Source organism: Schistocerca gregaria, chromosome 5 (assembly GCF_023897955.1).
Source record: "Schistocerca gregaria isolate iqSchGreg1 chromosome 5, iqSchGreg1.2, whole genome shotgun sequence".
In the NCBI taxonomy this organism is placed as follows: Eukaryota; Metazoa; Arthropoda; class Insecta; order Orthoptera; family Acrididae; genus Schistocerca; species Schistocerca gregaria.
In genome coordinates this window covers 519,108,870-519,128,948 of record NC_064924.1, presented here as the reverse complement: position 1 = coordinate 519,128,948, position 20,079 = coordinate 519,108,870, and the positions used below count along the sequence as shown (strand labels likewise).

At 38.4% G+C, this 20,079-nt stretch overlaps 1 protein-coding gene across 1 annotated transcript in view; it reads left to right on the top strand.

Annotated features, from left to right (window-relative positions):
* The window catches only part of LOC126272757 (UBX domain-containing protein 6-like), a 64,586-nt gene extending 45,630 nt beyond the window's left edge, over positions 1-18,956 (top strand). Inside the window, exons 8-9 of the mRNA XM_049975874.1 lie at positions 6,245-6,374; positions 18,118-18,956. Coding sequence (XP_049831831.1) covers positions 6,245-6,374; positions 18,118-18,387 — 400 coding nt within the window. The 3' untranslated portion in view covers positions 18,388-18,956. The remainder of the gene's footprint in view (positions 1-6,244; positions 6,375-18,117) is intronic.
* The last annotated feature ends 1,123 nt before the right edge of the window (positions 18,957-20,079 follow it).

Sequence of the window (20,079 nt, the reverse complement as noted above, 5' to 3'; positions counted from 1 at the left end):
AATACATTGCTGTAGGTAACACATGTAAGTGATTAACATTGCAAGATCACAGGTTAATGTAAGCACGAGATAAGTCCTTGCAAATGTGAAATGCTGGTACATTAATAACCCATGTAACCATCAGAATGTTCAATGCAAAGATGTAAACGTGCATGCATTGTGTTGTAAAGGTACCAGATGTCAGTTGTGGGATGGTGTTCTAAGCTTGTTCCACTTGGGCAATAGAGGGACAGTTAATGTGGTGGCCCATGTTTGTTCGATTGGAGATGTTCTGATGATTTAGCAGGCCAGTGCAACATGTTGACACTCTGTAGAGCATGTTGAGTTACAACAGCAGTATGCAGGTGAGCAATATCCTGTTGGAAAACACCCCATGGAATGTTGTTAATGAATACCAGCACAACAGGTTGAATCACTGGATTGATGTAAAAATTTGCAGTCAGGGTGCATGAGATAATCATGGGAGTGCTCCTGCAGTCGTATGAAATTGCACTCAAGACCATAACTCCAGTTGTAGGTCCAGTGCGTCTAGCAGGCAGATAGGTAGGTTGCAGGCTCTCAGCTGGCCGCCTCCTAATCAACACACAGCCGTTAGGGGCACCAAGGTAGAACCAGCTTTTGTCAGAAAACACAACAGACCTTCACCCTGCCCCTCCAGTTATACCACTGAAGTCAAGGAGGTGGTTTGGGGTCAGTGGGATGCATGCTACAAGGGCATCTGGCTCGGAGCTGCCCTTGAAGTATCCAATTTGTAACAGTACGTTGTGTCACTGTGGTGCCAGCTGCTGCTCAAATTCCTGTTGCAGGGACAGGCTGATGTGCCAGAGCCATGCGCCAAACATGATGGTCTTCCCTCTCGGTAGTGCCAAATGGCCGTCTGGCGCCCAGTCTTCTTGTGACCATACATTGACGTGACCATACATTGACGTGACCAGTGCTACCAGCTGTCATGTACAGTGGCTACATTCCTGCCAAGTTACTGTTCAATATTGCAGAAGGAATATTCAGTTTCTCGTAGCTCTATCACACAACCTTGCTCAAACCCAGTGATGCATTGATAATGGCATCTTTGTCGTCTTTAAAGCATTTTTGACTAACATCAGCTCACCACGTCCAGTTTCAAAGGTAACTAATGCTCATGACTGTTACACCCCATTTTTAAAGCAGGTTTGTTTAAATCCTCATAGAGGTGCTATTAGTGCCACTCGTATGCCACTGGCTTGAAATTTGAATAGACACCCTCTTCCAGATGAAGAAACACACCTGCCAACTTTAGTTTGGGATGCACAACTCCTTAGTATTGTGATTTTCTTCTTTTTTTTCCACCAGTGTATGTGAATGACCTTCCACTCAGTATTCAACAAGCAGAATTGGTACTTGTTGCAGACGATACTAGTGTTATAATAAATCCCATTAAATAGAAAGCAACAGAAGAGTTAGTAAATGATATTTTCAAAGAATTATTAAGTGGTTCTTTGAAAATGCACTGGCCCTATTGACGTAGCACATGAGCAGGTGTCAGTAAGTAGGGTAGTATGCTACAAATTTTTGGCCATACATATTGATTAAAACTAGAGCTAGAAGAAGCATATTACTGTGCTTCTCAAAAATTTAAGTTCAGCTACTTTTGCTCTTCATACAATTGCTTATCTTGGAAACAAATGTATCAATCTCCTGGCATATTTACATATTTCCACTCAATAATGCCATACGGGATGATGTTCAGGGGTAACTCATCACATAGAAAGAAAATACTGGTGACACAAAAGTGAGCAGTAAGGCTAATGTGTAATTTAGATACTGCTTCAAGTAGGCATTTTTAACTGTGCCGTCACTGTTCATATTTTCGCTAATGAAATTCATCGTAAGTAATCCATCAAAATTTGAGAACACTAGCAGAGAAAAGATCTTTATTACCCATTGTTAAAGCTGTCAGTGGCTGAGAGAGGGATTCAGTATGCAGCAATAAAATGTTTTGATCATTTGCTCAGTAACATAAAATGTCAGACAGGTAGCAAAGCAAGTTGTCAGTCTAATTTAAAATCATTTCTCCCGTACAACTCTTCTATTCCATTGAGGAATTTTAACTGGTAGCCCGAAAAAAGAAAAAAAAAATTTCATTTTAAGTTTAGTTGCATAAGTAGGAATAAAATAATAATGTGTTCATTAATGTTAGCATTGGGTCATGGTATGCATATTCTGTAAACTGACTGTTATCACATCATTTCTTTAAAAAAATCATTCAAATGATCTATGGAACATATAACCAACTAACTAACTTAGCATCATCACACACACTTGAGTTACTGCATATACTAGGCTACAGTGTCAGGTGAGTTACCTTGTTAACAGCACTGTTCATAACAGTAGCCACAAAATGTTAATGTCATAAGCTCATTAGCTGTTGCTACTGTAGGTGTACATGTATTCATCAATTATATAATTGTACAATATTAACAAAAAAGAATAAAGTAGATAATGTCTATCATGGGCTTACCAGATGTATAAGTTATGACAGTAATAAAATGCAATAAATTAAAAACATGACTATACTTAGATTGTGAGGAACAAAATAGGTATGTGACAATAATTCTGATATCCTCTTGTGCCAAATTCTAGATTAAAATATAATGACATTCTTAAGAACAAGTTTACGGAGCTAACAGAATAATATAAAAATGATAAAATTAAGCAGGGAAAGAAGCCAAATGGATTATAAAACAGACTGTAGTAAGTAATCACCGCCATCTCTTGGTGCAACCATCAAAATGCTGCATGCGACCATCAAAATGCTGCATAGGTGAGAAATTGTCTAAGGAACTGTACCAGTCAGTTAATATGATTAACTAGCTAATGAATATATTAAAAACAAAGATTCCAAGACTTACCAAGCGGGAAAGCGCCGGCAGACAGGCACATGAACAAAACACACAAACACAGACACAGAATTACAAATTTTCGCAACTGGCAGTTGCTTCGTCAGGAAAGAGGGAAGGAGAGGGAAAAATGAAAGGATGTGGGTTTTAAGGGAGAGCGTAAGGAGTCATTCCAATCCTGGGAGCGGAAAGACTTCCCTTAGGGGAAAAAAAGGACAGGTGTACACTCGCACACACACACATATCCATCCATGGTCTGTGTATGTGCGGATAGATATGTGTGTGTGTGTGTGTGCGAGTGTACACCTGTCCTTTTTTTCCCCTAAGGGAAGTCTTTCCGCTCCCGGGATTGGAATGACTCCTTACGCTCTCCCTTAAAACCAACATCCTTTCATTTTTCCCTCTCCTTCCCTCTTTCCTGACGAAGCAACTGCCAGTTGCGAAAGCTCGTAATTCTGTGTGTGTGTTTGTGTGTTTTGTTCATGTGCCTGTCTGCCGGCGCTTTCCCGCTTGGTAAGTCCTGGAATCTTTGTTTTTAATATATTTTTCCCATGTGGAAGTTTCTTTCTGTTTTATTTACATCATCATTAACTAGCTAATGATATATATTGTATAATTCGAGAAGGGACAAGTAAATACATGAGTGATGTGTTCAGCATAAGAAAACAAAACAAATATGTAAAGCACTTTACACTACGTAAAGACAAAGGCAATACATATCCAATAGAGGTGTTCAATGATTAAAGTAGAACACTGTCAAACAAAGCAAAGCATTGGGCACAAAATCACAATGTCAACTAACAGTGTTGCTGGCCTTTGTTTCTTTTTTCTTTATAAATTTGAAGTTCATTTACCAAGTTGCAACCACAGCCTTTTTGTGCCCTGTGGAGAAAACACACATTATTCTCAATGCTCCCTACAGTATTGTCACTTTCTGATGAGTGCAATCCCAAAGCAGTTTTGTTACACAGTTGTGAATGCTCCGTAAACCTCAAGTTAAAAGACTGGCCAATTTGGCGAATATAATGTTTATAAGTTACTACAATCAATCCTGTATACTCCAGAGGCATCAAATGTGTTGTGTTTTACTCACAATTTATGGTGGTAACTTGAAAGCCACATCGAACATTAGATTTTCTGAAACATTTCTCTACTTGCTGGAACATTTTGTTGTGAAATTTCATTGAAACAGTTTTCATTCATTCATTCTTTATTGGTTCTCTTTTCTGGGTGAGTGTTCATCTGCTGCTGTGCAAATACATGCTCACCAAGAATATAGAACTCACTAAAGGGTGAACAAAAATCATTCCAGTGAAATCTTATGGAAAACGGTCATACCAAATAGAGAAATGATTCAGAAAATCCAATTAAACAAATGAAGGCTGTCACAGTCACGCACTATCCCCTGGACGTAGCAAACAGATTTCCTGTGCTGTCATACCCCCTCCTTGCCCCCCCCCCCCCCCTCCCATAGCTTCCATCACCCCCAAGAGCCAGCTAAAATACACAATACCAGCCTGGACTTGAACAGCTGGACCATATCCTTCGTCAGGGCTGTGGTTATCCGCCATCATGCACTGGAATGAGGGATGTCCTATCCAAGGGCCTTTCCACTCCTCCTAAAGTGGTATTCTATTGCTCACCTAACCTTCACTACATCCTAGTCCAGCCCTAAGCCAATCCAAGTCCATGCCATAGGAATCGTATCCTTGTGGAAGACCCAGTTGCAAGACCCATCCTGCAGTTCCTATTGCAGTCCTGTCACAGGTTTATCTTGTCCCATCAAAGAATGGGCCATCTACATCTACATGATTACTCTGCTATTCACAATAAAGTGCCTGGCAGAGGGTTCAATGAACCGCCTTCAAGCTGTCTCTCTACCGTTCCACTCTCGAACGGCATGCGGGAAAAATGAGCACTTAAATTTTTCTGTGCGAACCCTTGCTTGGGGAACGCTGAATATTACTTCCGTTTTACTCGATGACTTTCCACCTATTACTACCTTTTTGACAGGAAATCACAAATCCAGCCGCACAGCTGAGGCGATACTCCGTAGGCACGCAGTTTGGTTAGAAGACGCTTGTGAGGAATGGTGTCGGAAAGACTTCTAGTAATCTAAAAATATGGAATCAATTTGACACCCCCTGTCTATAGCACTTATTACTTCATGAGTATAAAGAGCTAGTTGTGTTTCACAAGAACGATATATTCTGAAACCATGCTGACTGTGTGTCAATGAATTGTTTTCTTCGAGGTATTTCATAAAGTGGATTACTACTACTACTACTTCCCTTTTTGGGTACTGGTGTGACTTGAGCAATTTTCCAGTCTTTAGGTACGGATCTTTCTGTGAGCGAGTGGTTGTATATAATTGCTAAATATGGAGGTATTTTATCAGCATACTCTGAGAGGTATACTATCTGCTCTGGTAGCCTTGCCTCAATTAAGTGATTTAAGCTGCCCTTCATTACTTCTCAAAACATACAACTGTTTGGTTATTTTACTGGTAGAAATGTGGAAATACTCTGCACTCAGTTGTCGGAAGCTTTAGAACTATTAGAAAATCATATTATGCCATACCACCTTTCATTCAGAATAGTGCCTATAGTCTTGAAAACTGGTTAAAAAGTTAATTGGTTTCTTTCAATAATGAACATGAGTATTTACATGAGTGATTCTTCCTTCACTGGTAACTACTTTGCCTACCACAGCAGCTTAGGATATTTGTTTCTGGTGAGTGCCCAGGTTAGGTTATGGATATTGAGCTCTCTTGGAGAAACGTGGTGGATTCCAACTTTGCTTAAAAGCAATTATGGAAGAGTACACTTGTGGTTCACAAGAGATATCTAGATAAGTTTAATGATTTTAAGCTAGAAATTATGGGATGAGATGGGGGGACAAAAATGGCACAGTTAAAGAAATATGTTTGTCACAAGATTGGTTTTATGAGAAAGAGGTGTTTTAAATAGATTAAATATCAGTTTCCAAAGAAAGATGGCTGATGAAAACATGCAAAGGCTGGCATGGGTAATGAATAGTTTATAGCACAAAAGAACTCACCCCTAATTCAGAGTTTCATTTAATGTATTGTGTCTTAAGATTCCATTCTCTGTATTCTGGTCAGAAAGGGACAATCTTTGCATATAAAAATTCTTTGTGTGTGTGTGTGTGTGTGTGTGTGTGTGTGTGTGTGTGTGTGTGTTGTGGTGGTGGTGGTGGTGGTGGTGGTGGTGCTGCTGCTGCTGCTGCTCCTCCTGTTTTCATTCTCTCTTTTTTTCTTTCTTCCCCGTTTCTTCAGAAATGCCCTTCTGGATTTCATTAGTATGACTATACAATTAATAGATGCTACATTTTGCTTTTATTTTCAGAGCTGAAACAATCGAAAAGAGCATGATGCTCAGAACAAAAGCTATGAGAGAGAAAGATGAACTCAGAGAAATGAAGAAATACAGATATGCCTTAATCAGGGTTCGCTTTCCAGATGGAATACTCTTGCAGGTATGTCATATGAAACAATGGTAGTTGTATGAGGATGTATACAAAAGAAAGATAGATTAACCGAAAATTTACCCAGTCCAGGCAACATAGTTGCATCTTGTGTATTAAGGGGTTCTGGAGAGAGGGAGCATGATCAAAGTAGACTGTCAAGAAAAGCATGTGGAGGAAAGCACATTGGCATTGTGTGAAAGTATGCAGTTAGTTTGAGGAAAGAGGGAACAATGATATGAGGGAAATGGGGCAAAGACAATTATTGGCCTGGAAACAGTGGAAATCAAGGTCAGAATGATTGCAAGACCAACTGATGCTTTGAAGGAATAGTATTCATCTCAGCAGTTTCAAGAAGTTGCTGTTGGAGGATATGTGAAGAATTCATAAGGCACAGATTTTAAAGGAGTAATTGAAGTAGACCGTATTGTGCTGACAAGTGTCCCTTGCAACTGTTTTTTTTTTTCAGATTGCCGTTGGTCATAGATTGGACTTCGGCATTTGTATGGGTAGAAAGCTGTTATAAGTGTGGGATATGCTGTTCATTGTGGTTGGAAATGGAAGATACAATAGGTATTAGTTACATGTAATTCTCACCTGGTATAGTATATTCACAATGTAGTACGTATGAAAGTTGGGTTGAACGTGTTCTGTAAGCATTTTTTTAAAGATTTATTTCATACTAAAACAACTAATCTCACTTACTTTACTTTCCACTTTATGATGCTCCATTCAGTCTTCAGTTTTATTGCAGTACCTTATTTATATGCAATATCCATTATCTTGTGTGTTGTGTGAATTTACTTGTATAATCTTCATAGAACAGTGAGTTCATTCTTTATTCAGACAAAACTGACTATAAATTTGTGAATTTGTCAGGTTCTAAATGCAGGGGCAGAAAAGATTTATCTCCATATATTCATTCTACAAAACTGCCTTCAGAATTGTGGAATGACTTTGTTGTTGTCCAGGTTTAATTTCATTGTTCTGTCAGGGACTTTCAGCATACAGAGCATCTGAATAGTACACATGTGCAGTGGAAATTTTCATTTTCTGAATTCCTAACAAATCTGTTACAATCAAGTGTTATGAAAAGCTGTACTGGTTCAGTCTTAGGCTAAACAGTGAGTGTTAAACATCTTCTTTCTGTAGCAAAGTTATAATGTTCAAGTACTTTGTTCATCACCATCTATTGTGGTGGTAGCAGTTCTCTTCACTCACACCATTGTCTTCTATTTAGGTGTTTCTCATACTTGTCAGTGTCACAATTTCATACCAAATATTGTCTAAAATGAAACTACATTCAACTTTTTCATTAAAAATTGCATCAAATAATAATTATGTTGTATGTGTATTACAATTGTAAAAGAGATTTAAAAATTAGAAACACCATGAAGTAGTCCTAAAACATAACCACCAGGAACTAGTGACAATAACACTCCTTTTCATCAAGTTAATGATCAATTTAGATTCCCTATGAGGAGAACACACTGTGTTGCTTATATTTTCAATCATTGTTGAAGACATCAAACTTGAATTGTGATTCATGCAGCAACATCTTGAGCTAGAAAGCCAGTATGTACTTGAGCACTGCACATGTGTGCATTGGTGGGAACCTGGCCATGTACTGACAATTGCAGTTCCATATTAAAACTGTATTACTCTGCCATCTCTTGATGATACGCAATACTACCCAAGATCCTTGTCTGGAAGTGAGATAGTTGAAGAGATCAAACTACAAATTGCCTTGTGAAAAGAAACAAATTTATAAAATGGTATGTGAAAATATTCAGAAGGCTGCTATAATTTTTAGTGCACAGTGCATTTACTGTTTCTCTCTTTAGTGTTCAACCCTGAGGTTGGTTTGCAGCAGAGCGCCATTCCTCTCTTCTGTCTGCTTTCCTCTTCATTTCCACATATGTGTTACATCCAACGTCATTCATGATCTGTTGCATGTATGATATCCTTGGTCGCCCCCGCCGATTCCTTCCCTCAGTAATTCCTTCTGCTATTGTTCCAATGATATTGTTGTGTCGTAGGATGTGCCCTACAAGTTTGTCTCTTCTTGTTTGGATGTGCCTCCACAGAGATCTGGTTTCCTGTACTCTTCTAAGCACCTCTTCATTTGTTACTTTCTCTGTCCAGCTGATCTTCATCATCCTTCTATAGCACCACATCTCCAGGGCCTCTAGCCGTCTTCTCTCTGCTCTTCCAACTGTCCAAGTTTCACATCCATATAGGGCCACACTCCAAACGAAACCTTTCATGATGCGTTTCCTTATTTTCAGACTGATGTTGTTGCTGGTGAGTAAGTTCCTTCTCCGATTAAACGCAATTTTGGCCTTTTGTATTCTGGTCGCAATTTCTTTCCGGCTTCTACCATCCCTTGTGATTTTGCTTCCCAGGTAAGTAAATTCCTGTATCACTTCCAGCTCCTCTCTTCCAATTCTAATTCTCGGAGGTTCATATTCTGCTCCTGTACTGCATACCATCACTTTAGTCTTTTTCTTGTTTATTCTCATTCCATACTGATTGTATAGAATTTTTTCCATTGTTCTGAGGACTTCCTCTAGATCTTCTTCTGTCTGCGTGACTATAGCAATATCATCTGCATAACGTACCATGTCTATCTTCTGCCCATTAATTTTGATCCCCACCTCAGTAGTTTCTCGAACTTGGTCTATAGCTTCCTGGATGTAAGCATTGAATATAAGAGGAGAGAGAGCACATCCTTGTCTTACCCCTTTTCTAATATTTGCTTGTTGTTCCTGGTGACAGTTCCTAATCACTGCCACCTCATTCTTATAGAAACTGAGTATCACGCGGATGTCTTTGTACTTTATTCCAATTTTCCTCAGCACTCTGAACATCTCTTGCCAGATAACGTTATCAAATGCCTTTTCCATGTCTATAAAGGCAATATAAGTTGGTTTATTTTTCTGTAATTGCTTTTCGATAATGAGTCTTAGTGCCAGAATCGCCTCTCTTGTTCCCAATCCCCTTCTGAAACCAAACTGATCTTCACTCAGCATATCCTCCACCTTCTCTTCAATTCTCTTCAGAACTATTTTTATGAGAATTTTTGATGCATGTGATATTAGGCTAAGAGTTCGGTGCTGTTCACATTTTGTAGCTGCTGCCTTCTTTGGTATAGGAACAATGATACATTTCTGGAAGTCTGTTGGTATCTCTCCTGTGTTATAGATGGACCTAATAAGTTTAAGCAGCATCATTTTCATGCCGTCACCAGCATTCTTCATTAGTTCTGCATGGATGTCATCAATACCCGTTGCTTTGTTGTCCTGTAGTTCTTTTAGAGCTCTGTCAAATTCTTCTTGCAGAATGTCATCTCCCTTGTCATCTTCGTCTACTTCCTCTTCTCTTCCTATTACTTCCTCCGAAAGAGGTGTTCCAGCATACAACTCCTCTATGTATTCTTTCCATCTCTTCAGCATGTCTTCACCAAACAGCATTTTCCCCTCTTTATTTTCTATTGTGCCTGAGAGTACTGTTTTACGTTTGTTAAAAAAAATTGATTTGCTGTTCTGTAGGCTAAATTACTCTTTTATCATTGATCTATCATAATCACAGTCCCTTAACTTTCCTGTCCATCCAGTGCGTTCAGATTTTTTCAATATTTTTAACATGATTTCTTTTCTTACTCAAAAACTTTTTTCCCAGTTTATGATACAGAGCCACGTGTGAAAGCACCCACATGATTTACCAGCTGACCTGCCTACACTGTGAAGCTTTCTATGTGGGAATGACCAGCAACAAACTGTCCATTCGCATGAATGGACACAGGCAGACAGTGTTTGTTGGTAATGAGGATCACACTGTGGCTAAACATGCCTTGGTGCTCGGCCAGCACATCTTGGCACAATGTTACACCGTCCGGGTTATCTGGATACTTCCCACTAACACCAACCTGTCAGAACTCCGGAGATGGGAACTTGCCCTTCAGTATATCCTCGCTTCCCGTTACCCACCAGGCCTCAGCCTCCGCTAATTTCAAGTTGCCGCCGCTCTTACCTCACCTGTCATTCAACATCATCTCTGCCTTTGTACTTCCGCCTCGACTGACATCTCTGCCCAAACTCTTTGCCTTTACAAATGTCTGCTTGTGTCTGTGTATGTGCGGATGGATGTGTGTGTGTGTGTGTGTGTGCGTGTGTGCGCGCGAGTGTATACCTGTCCTCCTCCTCCCGCCCTCCCCCCCCCCCAGGTAAGTCTTTCCGCTCCCAGGATTGGAATGACTCCTTACCCCCCTCCTTCCCTCTTTCCTGAAGAAGCAACCATTGGTTGTGAAAGCTTGAATTTTGTGTGTATATTTGTGTGTGTATCGACATGCCAGCACTTTCGTTTGGTAAATCACATCATCTTTGTTTTTAGATATATTTTTCCCATATGGAATATTTCCCTCTATTATATTCATAACATACACAGTGCTTGATTTGTAAAAAAAAGATGTTTTGGTACTGTGATTTTCCATGGGGTGATTTTGAAGTTTAGACTTCTTAAAACATTATTGTAATGTTTTTCTGAGCATTTCCAAAGTGTGGATAAAACATTTGTTTTACATTGTTTCAACCAGAGCAAAAGTGTCATTGTACTGCATATTAAAATCTGTGATTCTGTTTCTTTTTAGTCAGAGGTACTAGTGCAGTACTATCACAAATAAAGCACTTCACATACATATCTGTTTATTTCCATCAACATACCCAATGTTTAGCAACTCTTGTTCTTCTTCCTCCCCTGAATCCAAATTGATCCTATGACAAATTATTTTCTGTCTTGTTTTCCATTTCTCTCAGTATTACATGAACATCGGCTGTGGGAATATGAAAAATAAGGTTTGTAGTTTTGTAATCTGCACTCCTTTACATTTGACTTTTTTGGCATGTGAACTGTGAGTGTCATCAGAAAGTCTTTGGGCCAGGTACCTATAGTATACAGGGTGAAGAGAATATGCCTTACTTGGGGGTTTGCATGAGATTCCTCATCAAGATTCAAGACAAATTTGATCTAGCAGAATCAGAATAGGTTCAGTTTGAAAACACTTGTGTGAAAAAAAGAAACTGGCAACACTGTCACATTGTGCAGCACATCAGCATGTACAGAGGAACTTGTATCACCATGCACTACCATGCCACCTGTTGTAGCTCACTGAATAGACTGCTGGGACATTAAACCTGCATCCACCATGGTGGAGTTATGGCTTGAACCCCTGTCAGGTTCCATTTTTATTTTTTAGACATCCGTTTCCTAGTTCTCGTCATTTGTAAGCAGGACATAATTTTGTCTCGTGACAGTGGGCTGTTACATGATAGTGGGATCCATTAAACTGCATGCACGCGTTTAACAACTGCGCATTGCACAACCATAACTGGTCCTGTCAAATTCATGTAGGGTGGCTGCATGATGGAGTACACTGTTGATGAATATGTTTAGATTATTTTGGTGCTGGACACATCTGATAACCAGTTGTTGCTGCTCATACATATGCTGCGCAGTACCATCAAAGGCCCCATCCTGATAAGAACGTTTTTCATTTGGGAAATTTGTAATCTGTATCCACACGCAATGGGTAGAGGTGGTCCAAGTATTAGACATACCCCACAAACACAGAACTGAGTCTTGAATCCATTCACCGATCAGCTCAATGAACTATCCATAATATTGTAAGGCAATTCCAATAACTCAAAGACTGGTTGTTGAAGTGTTGCATGATGAAGAACTGCATCCAAATGATTACACATTAACTCAACACCAACAGCCAGAAGATCACATTTGACAGTACAGTTTTGTGAGTGACTAACATTTTATAAATAGTGTGATATGTACCAATGAATCTAGCTTCACTCATGAAGGTTTTTCAATCTCCATTATTGGTCAGAACACAACGGACATGTGATTGTGAACATGGCTTTCAGGCAGACAGTGGCATAAACCTGTAGGCTGCAGATGAGGGAAGAGTGCTTTGGGACTTACCTATTGCTGGACGTGTTGAATGTGCCCAAGTATTGTTTATTTCTTTTCAATACTTTGCCTAATTCATTAGAAAATATTCCGCTTGGTGTTCGGCGACAGCTAGGGTTTCAACACTGCCACTTTGGAATGAATGGGCATAACTATTCAAATGAAGCATTTCCAGGGAAATGGGTTGGTTGTGGAGGTCCAGTTTTCTGACTTCCATATTCCCCAGACTTTAATCAGTTATAGTTTTATGTCTGGGGACACTTAAAGGAAGAGGGTTATAGTACTCCACCCATGGATGTACATTCACGTTCATGTCATTTCACAAACAGTGGATGCAGGTGTGTTGCAAAGGGTCCAGCAGAGTATGATCCAGTGAGTGGCAAAGTGTCTGCAAATGCAAGATGGTCACTTTGAACATCATCTCGAAAGTGAACGTTGCTAGTACGTGTACGTACTGGCTCTGTGAAGCTAAGGCTGGATGTCAGACATACAGAATGGAATTATTGTGTGTAGCGTAATTTGCAGTCTAGTGTAGTGTACCTAATGTTGTTTGTACCTTATTGGATACAGACAGTGTTATCCACTATTATTTAGTAGTGGCATTATTTGTATCGTGGACAAAACAAAGAGGTTGTGTACACCTGTAAGATGTTTATGTTATGTCTTAATACTTACATTAAGGTAACAACAGCAGGAAGAAATACACAAGATACTGCGTTGTGGGGGTGTAAATTGGATGCAGTTTGATGCTTCAAGGGTCATTACATGTGAAATCAACCAATAAAAAAATAAATTTCAACCCTGGTGGTCTAGAATTTTGTAATTTTTATCAGTTTATTCTATTTATCAGAGTAAGATAAAACCCAAAACTAAATTTTTTTTGAACTTCTAGTTTTTGAATTATTAATTTTTAAAATCTTCTGAAACTGTGATTTTTGCCATGTTTGGAAACTTTAAAATGGCAATCTCTCAAAAAAGTATTTGATATACAGGCATAAAATTTGTACCATTTTATTCAGTTTATTGTAGTCTTTAAAACTGTGGGCTGCTTGACCAATTAATTAAAATCCTTTTTTCAGTCCCAAACAAAAATGTTTTTAAAATTTTCAGAATTTCAAAACAGGATTTTTTTATTTTGAGGGGGGGATGTTAGTTGTACACTGATAAGATGTGTACCGAATTTCATGATGGTATTCTAAAATTAACATATGGGAATAAATTTTATTTTACTGCTATTTGTATTCTGATTTATAACACTATTGGCAGTGCATGCTACTTGTTTCCTAATAACTGAACTCTTAGTCCTGTCGCAGGAAGGCCAAATATAACACTACCGCAGAATGTAAATGCCAAATGTGACATAAACCTACAGTATAGTGTTGCCCTCTGGGAGGAATTTTGAAATTGACCATGTGTTAACCTAATGGATAGAGGGTATCGAACATGAATTTCATACTATGGCAATTAGTAGAAAGCAGAAAGACTTTAATTTTGTAAGAAATGAAGGAAATAAAGTTCCCTCAAATGAAATAATAAATGGTCACCAGCCTAATTAGGCATAATAATGTGAAAACATTATTTTCAGTGGATTTAAATACACTTTTGCAAAAGGGACTTAGTAAAGTGCAAAGAACACACACAACTACCAGGTGAAATGCATAGTGGATAGCAGTAGTTATTAATAGTGTAGGTGAGCAACGAAAGAAATGTAAAAGAGACTTTACTCTTGTTAACTACAATTATTACCTCAGCCATTAATTAATTCAGAACAATATGTTCTCAAAGAGATTAAGTGGCACCTAACAAGAGTTTGACTAACACATACACGTCACAAATGTAATATTTTAACTCTGTACTAAGATATACATGTTCACTCTACTGTGGAAATGTTCCAGATTTCAATAGCAAAAACCGAACTGAAATTAACTTTTTCCTATTAGCAAAGATTAAAGTGGGGGCCCCTTAAACTGTCCCTTCCTTTATAAGCAACTATGCACACACTTCAGAAACAATTTGCATCACATAAATGCAGAATTACAACCCCTCGGTGCTTTATAATAATAATTTACACTAGCAATATTCTTATTTAGCTTCGGAAATAAATTCAAGAGTAAGTAAAGTTTCAAATAGGTTTAGCATTATGTGCCTTTTTCATTACTTGAGAAGCAAGTGATTTTAATTTTAATTACCAACATTTATTCGCTTTAGCACTAAACTTTGGCACAATCAAATTAGTAGCAAATCAAAGCAAAATAAAGCTTTTTAACAAGTTTAAAATAATGTGCCTCTCTCTTTTTCCTATGAAACAAATGATTTAACTAGCAACTTTTGTATGCTTTAAAACTGAAACTTGGCACATTTTAATAGAAACAAATTTGCATTTCTTCATGAACAGGATACTCTGTCTTCAGCACTTTTAGGATAGGACAGTTGCAAAGTTCAAACTCAAATTTTTCAACACTTGAATTATTATTGCAAAAGCACACACAAGCACACTGGTTCATACTGGCATACATATGTTTCCCAAAGTAGGTTGAGCAGTGTCGCAATAGAGGCGACAAGCACGTAGTGGCTATCAGGTTTCCTTCTGGCAGTTTTAAGCTCTATTTAATTCTTCTTGGTGACGTATTCATCATCTTTAGAGCCTTTCCACATGGGAGAGCACCATTTTTCAGCTGGAACCACACCCGAGGCCATACCATCATAGATTTGGTTTCAGAATGCCCCACTTGGCACCTATGGTGTTGACTATGCAGCTGCTGGCCACTGACTGTAACATTCTCTCTCTCTCGCCGCCCAGATTGACTGCCACTTGCACCTTTTCTCATGCGCCAAGCCCCTTCCATAATGGAGGGGGTTCTCTACGTCTTATCTGTTTGACATATAACAATTAACATAAATAATGTATGGGATAGTATGCATTTTCTATTTTATATAACGTTTAATTTACGGTAGTTGTTGTACATATTGATAGAACACCACACACACACACACACACACACACACACACACACACACACAGAGAGAGAGAGAGAGAGAGAGAGAGAGAGAGAGAGAGAGAGAGAGAGAGAGAGAGAGTGTGTGTGTGTGTGTGTGTGTGTGTGTGTGTGTGTGTGTGTACGTACACACAGTCACTTCTGTTAACAGTAATTCACTTCAGTAGAGATGAATTGTTGAGATGAAATCAGCAAAGTAGTGGTGAAGGATTGAGGACCAGGGTGCTTTATGCATGTATATCTTTTTAAACACATGAGCTCAGGGGATATTAAGTGACTGAAAACTGCTGCATCATGGTTTAAAATGCTTAACCATCCAATAAATTGTTGAAAGGTGCGTTGGAAAACAAGCATCATGCACAGCCCATGAAGTGGAATATTGTACTTGTCGCATTCAGGCATGAGTGGTTCAACATTTTATTGGGTAATGAAGCATTTTAAATCATGACACCGGCACATTTGTCAATTGAGGATGTTCAGTCAAAATGGTTCTCTTTACACTTCTATTAATCGTTTGTCGAATCACAGTGTGATCAAGTATTAGCTTCATTCCAGTTGTTTGAATAGGGTAAAGTGTGTATAGTGTTCCAAAACAACTACTTCAAATTAATACAGGAGATGAGGAACATCAAAACATACATATTTAGTTATGGTAAATATAGGCCCTGATGGTAATTTCTGATGTTGGGGATGATTTAGACATTTGTTCAGCATTCTAATTACAGCAGTTCCATTCACAGGTGATGCTCAAATGTGTGACCGTTGGCCTGCATGCACGCAGTATATCGTCAGATCATTGTCGTGTCCATTCCAAATTTCCATGTCGACAGTGGTACCAGCAGCGACGGCAGTTATAGCGATGAGGTCTCCTTCTGTTTCATACACCAACTGCTTCATATGCCTTCAGAGGAAGAAATTCAAACACTTGGTCAGGTAACGTGAGTGGCCAAGGCCATAGGGCCACCTCGACTGGTCCTTCAGTTCGCAAAAGTGGCTCGCAGATGATTTCTCATAGCAATGTTGAAATAAGCTGGTGCCCCATTGTGCTGAAATAACATCCTTTGTCTAACATTCAGAGGTATGTCCTCCAGTAGTCCTGGCAACAAGTTCAATGAAGACATGGTATCACTATCTGTTGAGGCCGAATGGAAGAAGTGTGGTCCAACCAACCTATCACCATAGTTGACACAATGCGGTGATGCTTGCAAATGAGTTGGTGTGTTTCCAAACAGACCTCAGAGCCAGCCATCCATGGAAAGAGCGGGTTTGAATGTCAGTACATGTTCCCAATCAGCAACACCGACAACAGCTTCCATAGCACCACTAACAAAATATTCCCTAACATTACAAGTTGACTTCAGAGACCATATGTTCCTTATCGGAATATATTTCTGCTCTGTCTCTTGTATTAAATCAAACAAATAGTTTCAGAACATCTGTATGAGCCATCAGTCACTAATATGTGACAAATGATGAGCATGCAGTCTAAAAAAAGGAGCTTGGCAAAAATATTTTATAGCCATAGCTGTCACTGGGAGACAGAAACATCATGCATTTATTCCTATGACCAAAGCCAAACATAAAGCAAAGTGGATGACTTTTGTGCTATCCAGAGATGAAAAAGTAAAACTTTTATTTACACACCATTATGGATCAACTCTCTATTTTTCATGACCAAGAAGACCAAATAAATTGACTCCAATAAAAGAAATTTCGTACTTTGTAAAGTAAATCTCTCAGCTGCCATTGGAAGAATTTACAGATTATCAGATGAAGAGCTGTAAAAAGCCTCAGATTGTATTGCAGAAGAATGTGTTGTTACCTCAGTTGTGTCATTATTGGATGGGAGAATTACATTATCTTTTAAAAGAAAAGCACAATACATAATTTTAGACACTAATAAGATTGTTAGTGGATCGCCATAACATCTTTCTTATTTAAGAGGAGTAACAAATTACATTTTGCAAGGCACTCAATCATTGTTTAATTAATATGATTTAATGAGCTTGGCAGCAACTTGACTCGAACAATGGTAGGTCTGAATATTATCTGTTCCCCATGTCATTGCCTTGTCTCACTCAACTAATGACACAGCTCCGGCTCATACAGAGTTCATGCTGCATGTTGTTGACCATGCTGCGCATAGTTACGGCAGCGTCAGAGCCTCATTTTTAAATTGCATTTCTGTTAAACCTGTTGGTGAGACTAGGTTGTTCTAGATACACTTGAATTGGGATGAGGAATCTCATGCTAACCACCATATTTTCTTCACACTGTATATTTTATAAACACTGTTACTCTCTGTATCACATCATCTCCTCAAACCTTGAGCATCTCTCACTATGTGTGATGCTTGCCTACAGCTTTTGTTATCCTGAGATCTGCTGTGACTTTTTTAACTACTCCTTTTGTGACATTTGGGCCAATTCCATCCCTGTAACACATCTCTATTTGTAATTCACTTAACTAAACCACTTAATTTTGAATCTTGTAATTCGCCATGTGGAGAACAATTTTTTTCCTAGTTTCAGCTCTTGATATTAGTTATAACTTGTTATTTATAATCAGTAATTATTATGGAATTTGCCTGCTTTTGTCCATCTGATTGGTACCTTTAACAGTAGTTACATGCTACTTCATCTATGGTGTATGTTAAGTCACCTATGATTCAGTGCTTGGGAAAAAGTCGTCTCTCCTCTTAAGCTCTGTGACAATCTTTTAATTCATTGTGAAACTGTTAAAATTATGTATATGAAGTGAATGATTTTTTATATTTTCAGGGGACATTCCACGTCTACGAAAAATTTGACGCTGTTCTTAACTTTGTTACTGAGAATTTGGTTCAAGATGACCTACCATTCATTCTCATAATGGCAAATGGTTGTCGTTTGAGCCACGAGGAAGCGAATCAGACATTAGTTGATCTGCGCCTTGTACCAGCTTCAGTTCTTATATTTTCTTGGGACACACAGGAAACAGAAGAAAAATCAGTTGACCAACAAGCAATGTATCTCAAACCTGAAGTCATGCTACTTGTACAAGCTGTGTAATGATAGTTATGCTTCACAAATTTTTGTGACTCTGTTAAGTTTCATCCTTTGGTTGTGCATTGCTGCATCATTGCTGTGTCTTGTATAAATATTTATTATTTATTGCACTGATGGACTGTATATCTGAATATAACTGTATATAAATTTATAAACAAAATACGATAATTCTGTTAACTGCCTTCACCGATTACAAGAAATGGTATTTGCACTAGTGGTAACTTTTGCTTTCTTCTTGGAAAGGAAAACTTCAAGCTGTTCAGCTGCAGAGGGACGGCAGATATTAAAGGTTGAGAATGATCTGCAGTTAATGCCCTTCCTGAAGCAGGAAATGTTGAGTGTCTCGAACCTTGCGACCAAGTATATGCTGTTGAAGCTCTTGGGCACTATTTTGTATGATGTTACTAATATGGTTGGGTAGTAAAACAAAACAAACAGTGAGGAGGTAACTAAAGTGACATTTTTATGGTGAATTGGGGCTGTTAACACCACACAAGACTGTTGTTGCATGCCATACTGTTTTGTAAAGGAATCAGAGTGCATGCCATATTAAAGCCAGTGTTTTGATTTCATATACTATGTACACAAAGTGTAACGTTGAATTATACATAAATTTTGTAAGCTGTCTGGCAAGCTATTTGAATGTGTACTTGCAATGGAATGGAAATAAGAGTAATGCTTGTTCTGCTGGAGGGAGAACACAATTTAAAATAATCAAACGGTAAATCAAATGAATAATTACTTCAAAATTTGTTGGATCATGTATTAGAGTATAAAACTGCAGTCACTGTTGCTTTATTGCAAATGCTCTATTAGTGTAAGTTGTAAAGTAATAGGTGGATCTGGAGACAAAATAAAATATGGCTACTAGGAAATAAATTTTATGGGAGTGTGAAATGAGCTATATTTAAATGGACCTGCAAGCAGAGACCTGCCTTTTGTTTTGGGTCCTCAAAACATGAATAGTTGTTCTATTACAGACAAATGATACAGTGCTTTTGTAGGAGAGAATATTTCATTGTTTCATGAGGCAGGTATTAGGTGATTCTACTGTGGAATAAAATTCCAACTCGATAAACACAATTATAAGAATTTTCATTAAATGCAGGAACTTTCCAAACAACACAGTCAATATCCATATTGTTAAACTGATATTTAACAGTATTTTCTGAAGTTAATACACAGCTAAGTTTACACTGTTGGAAAATATAACTGGATAGGTTGAAAAAAATTTGCTCACCACCTGGCAAGAGAAACCCGATACAAAATATATGGAAATAAAGGGGCCAGTGGGCTGCTGCTTCTGGCATAAGGGTTGAAAGAAAGAGAGATTAAGGAAAAGGATTGCTCAGTGATGGATGGAAGATTTAGAACAGAGGTAGGTTGAGTTATTTTTGAATATACCAGTAAAAGTTCAAAGCAACAAAAATCAGCATCCACACAGCAGATTCAATTTAGCAGCATTTGGTATGCTGTCGAGAGCAGGCAATTAAAATTAAAAAGCCCCTACAGCACAATCACATGAGCAATGTGTTTGTCGTTATGATAGGGTCATCAGTAAATACTAGTTTGTGGGGCAAGTGCTATCTCAGTGTAACTTGTGAGCTGCACCAAAAATTTGATGCTCTAGAAATACTTAGTGCATGGCTAGTATTTCCATCCCAAGTACAATGTAGCCATATTGGCACTAAAGAT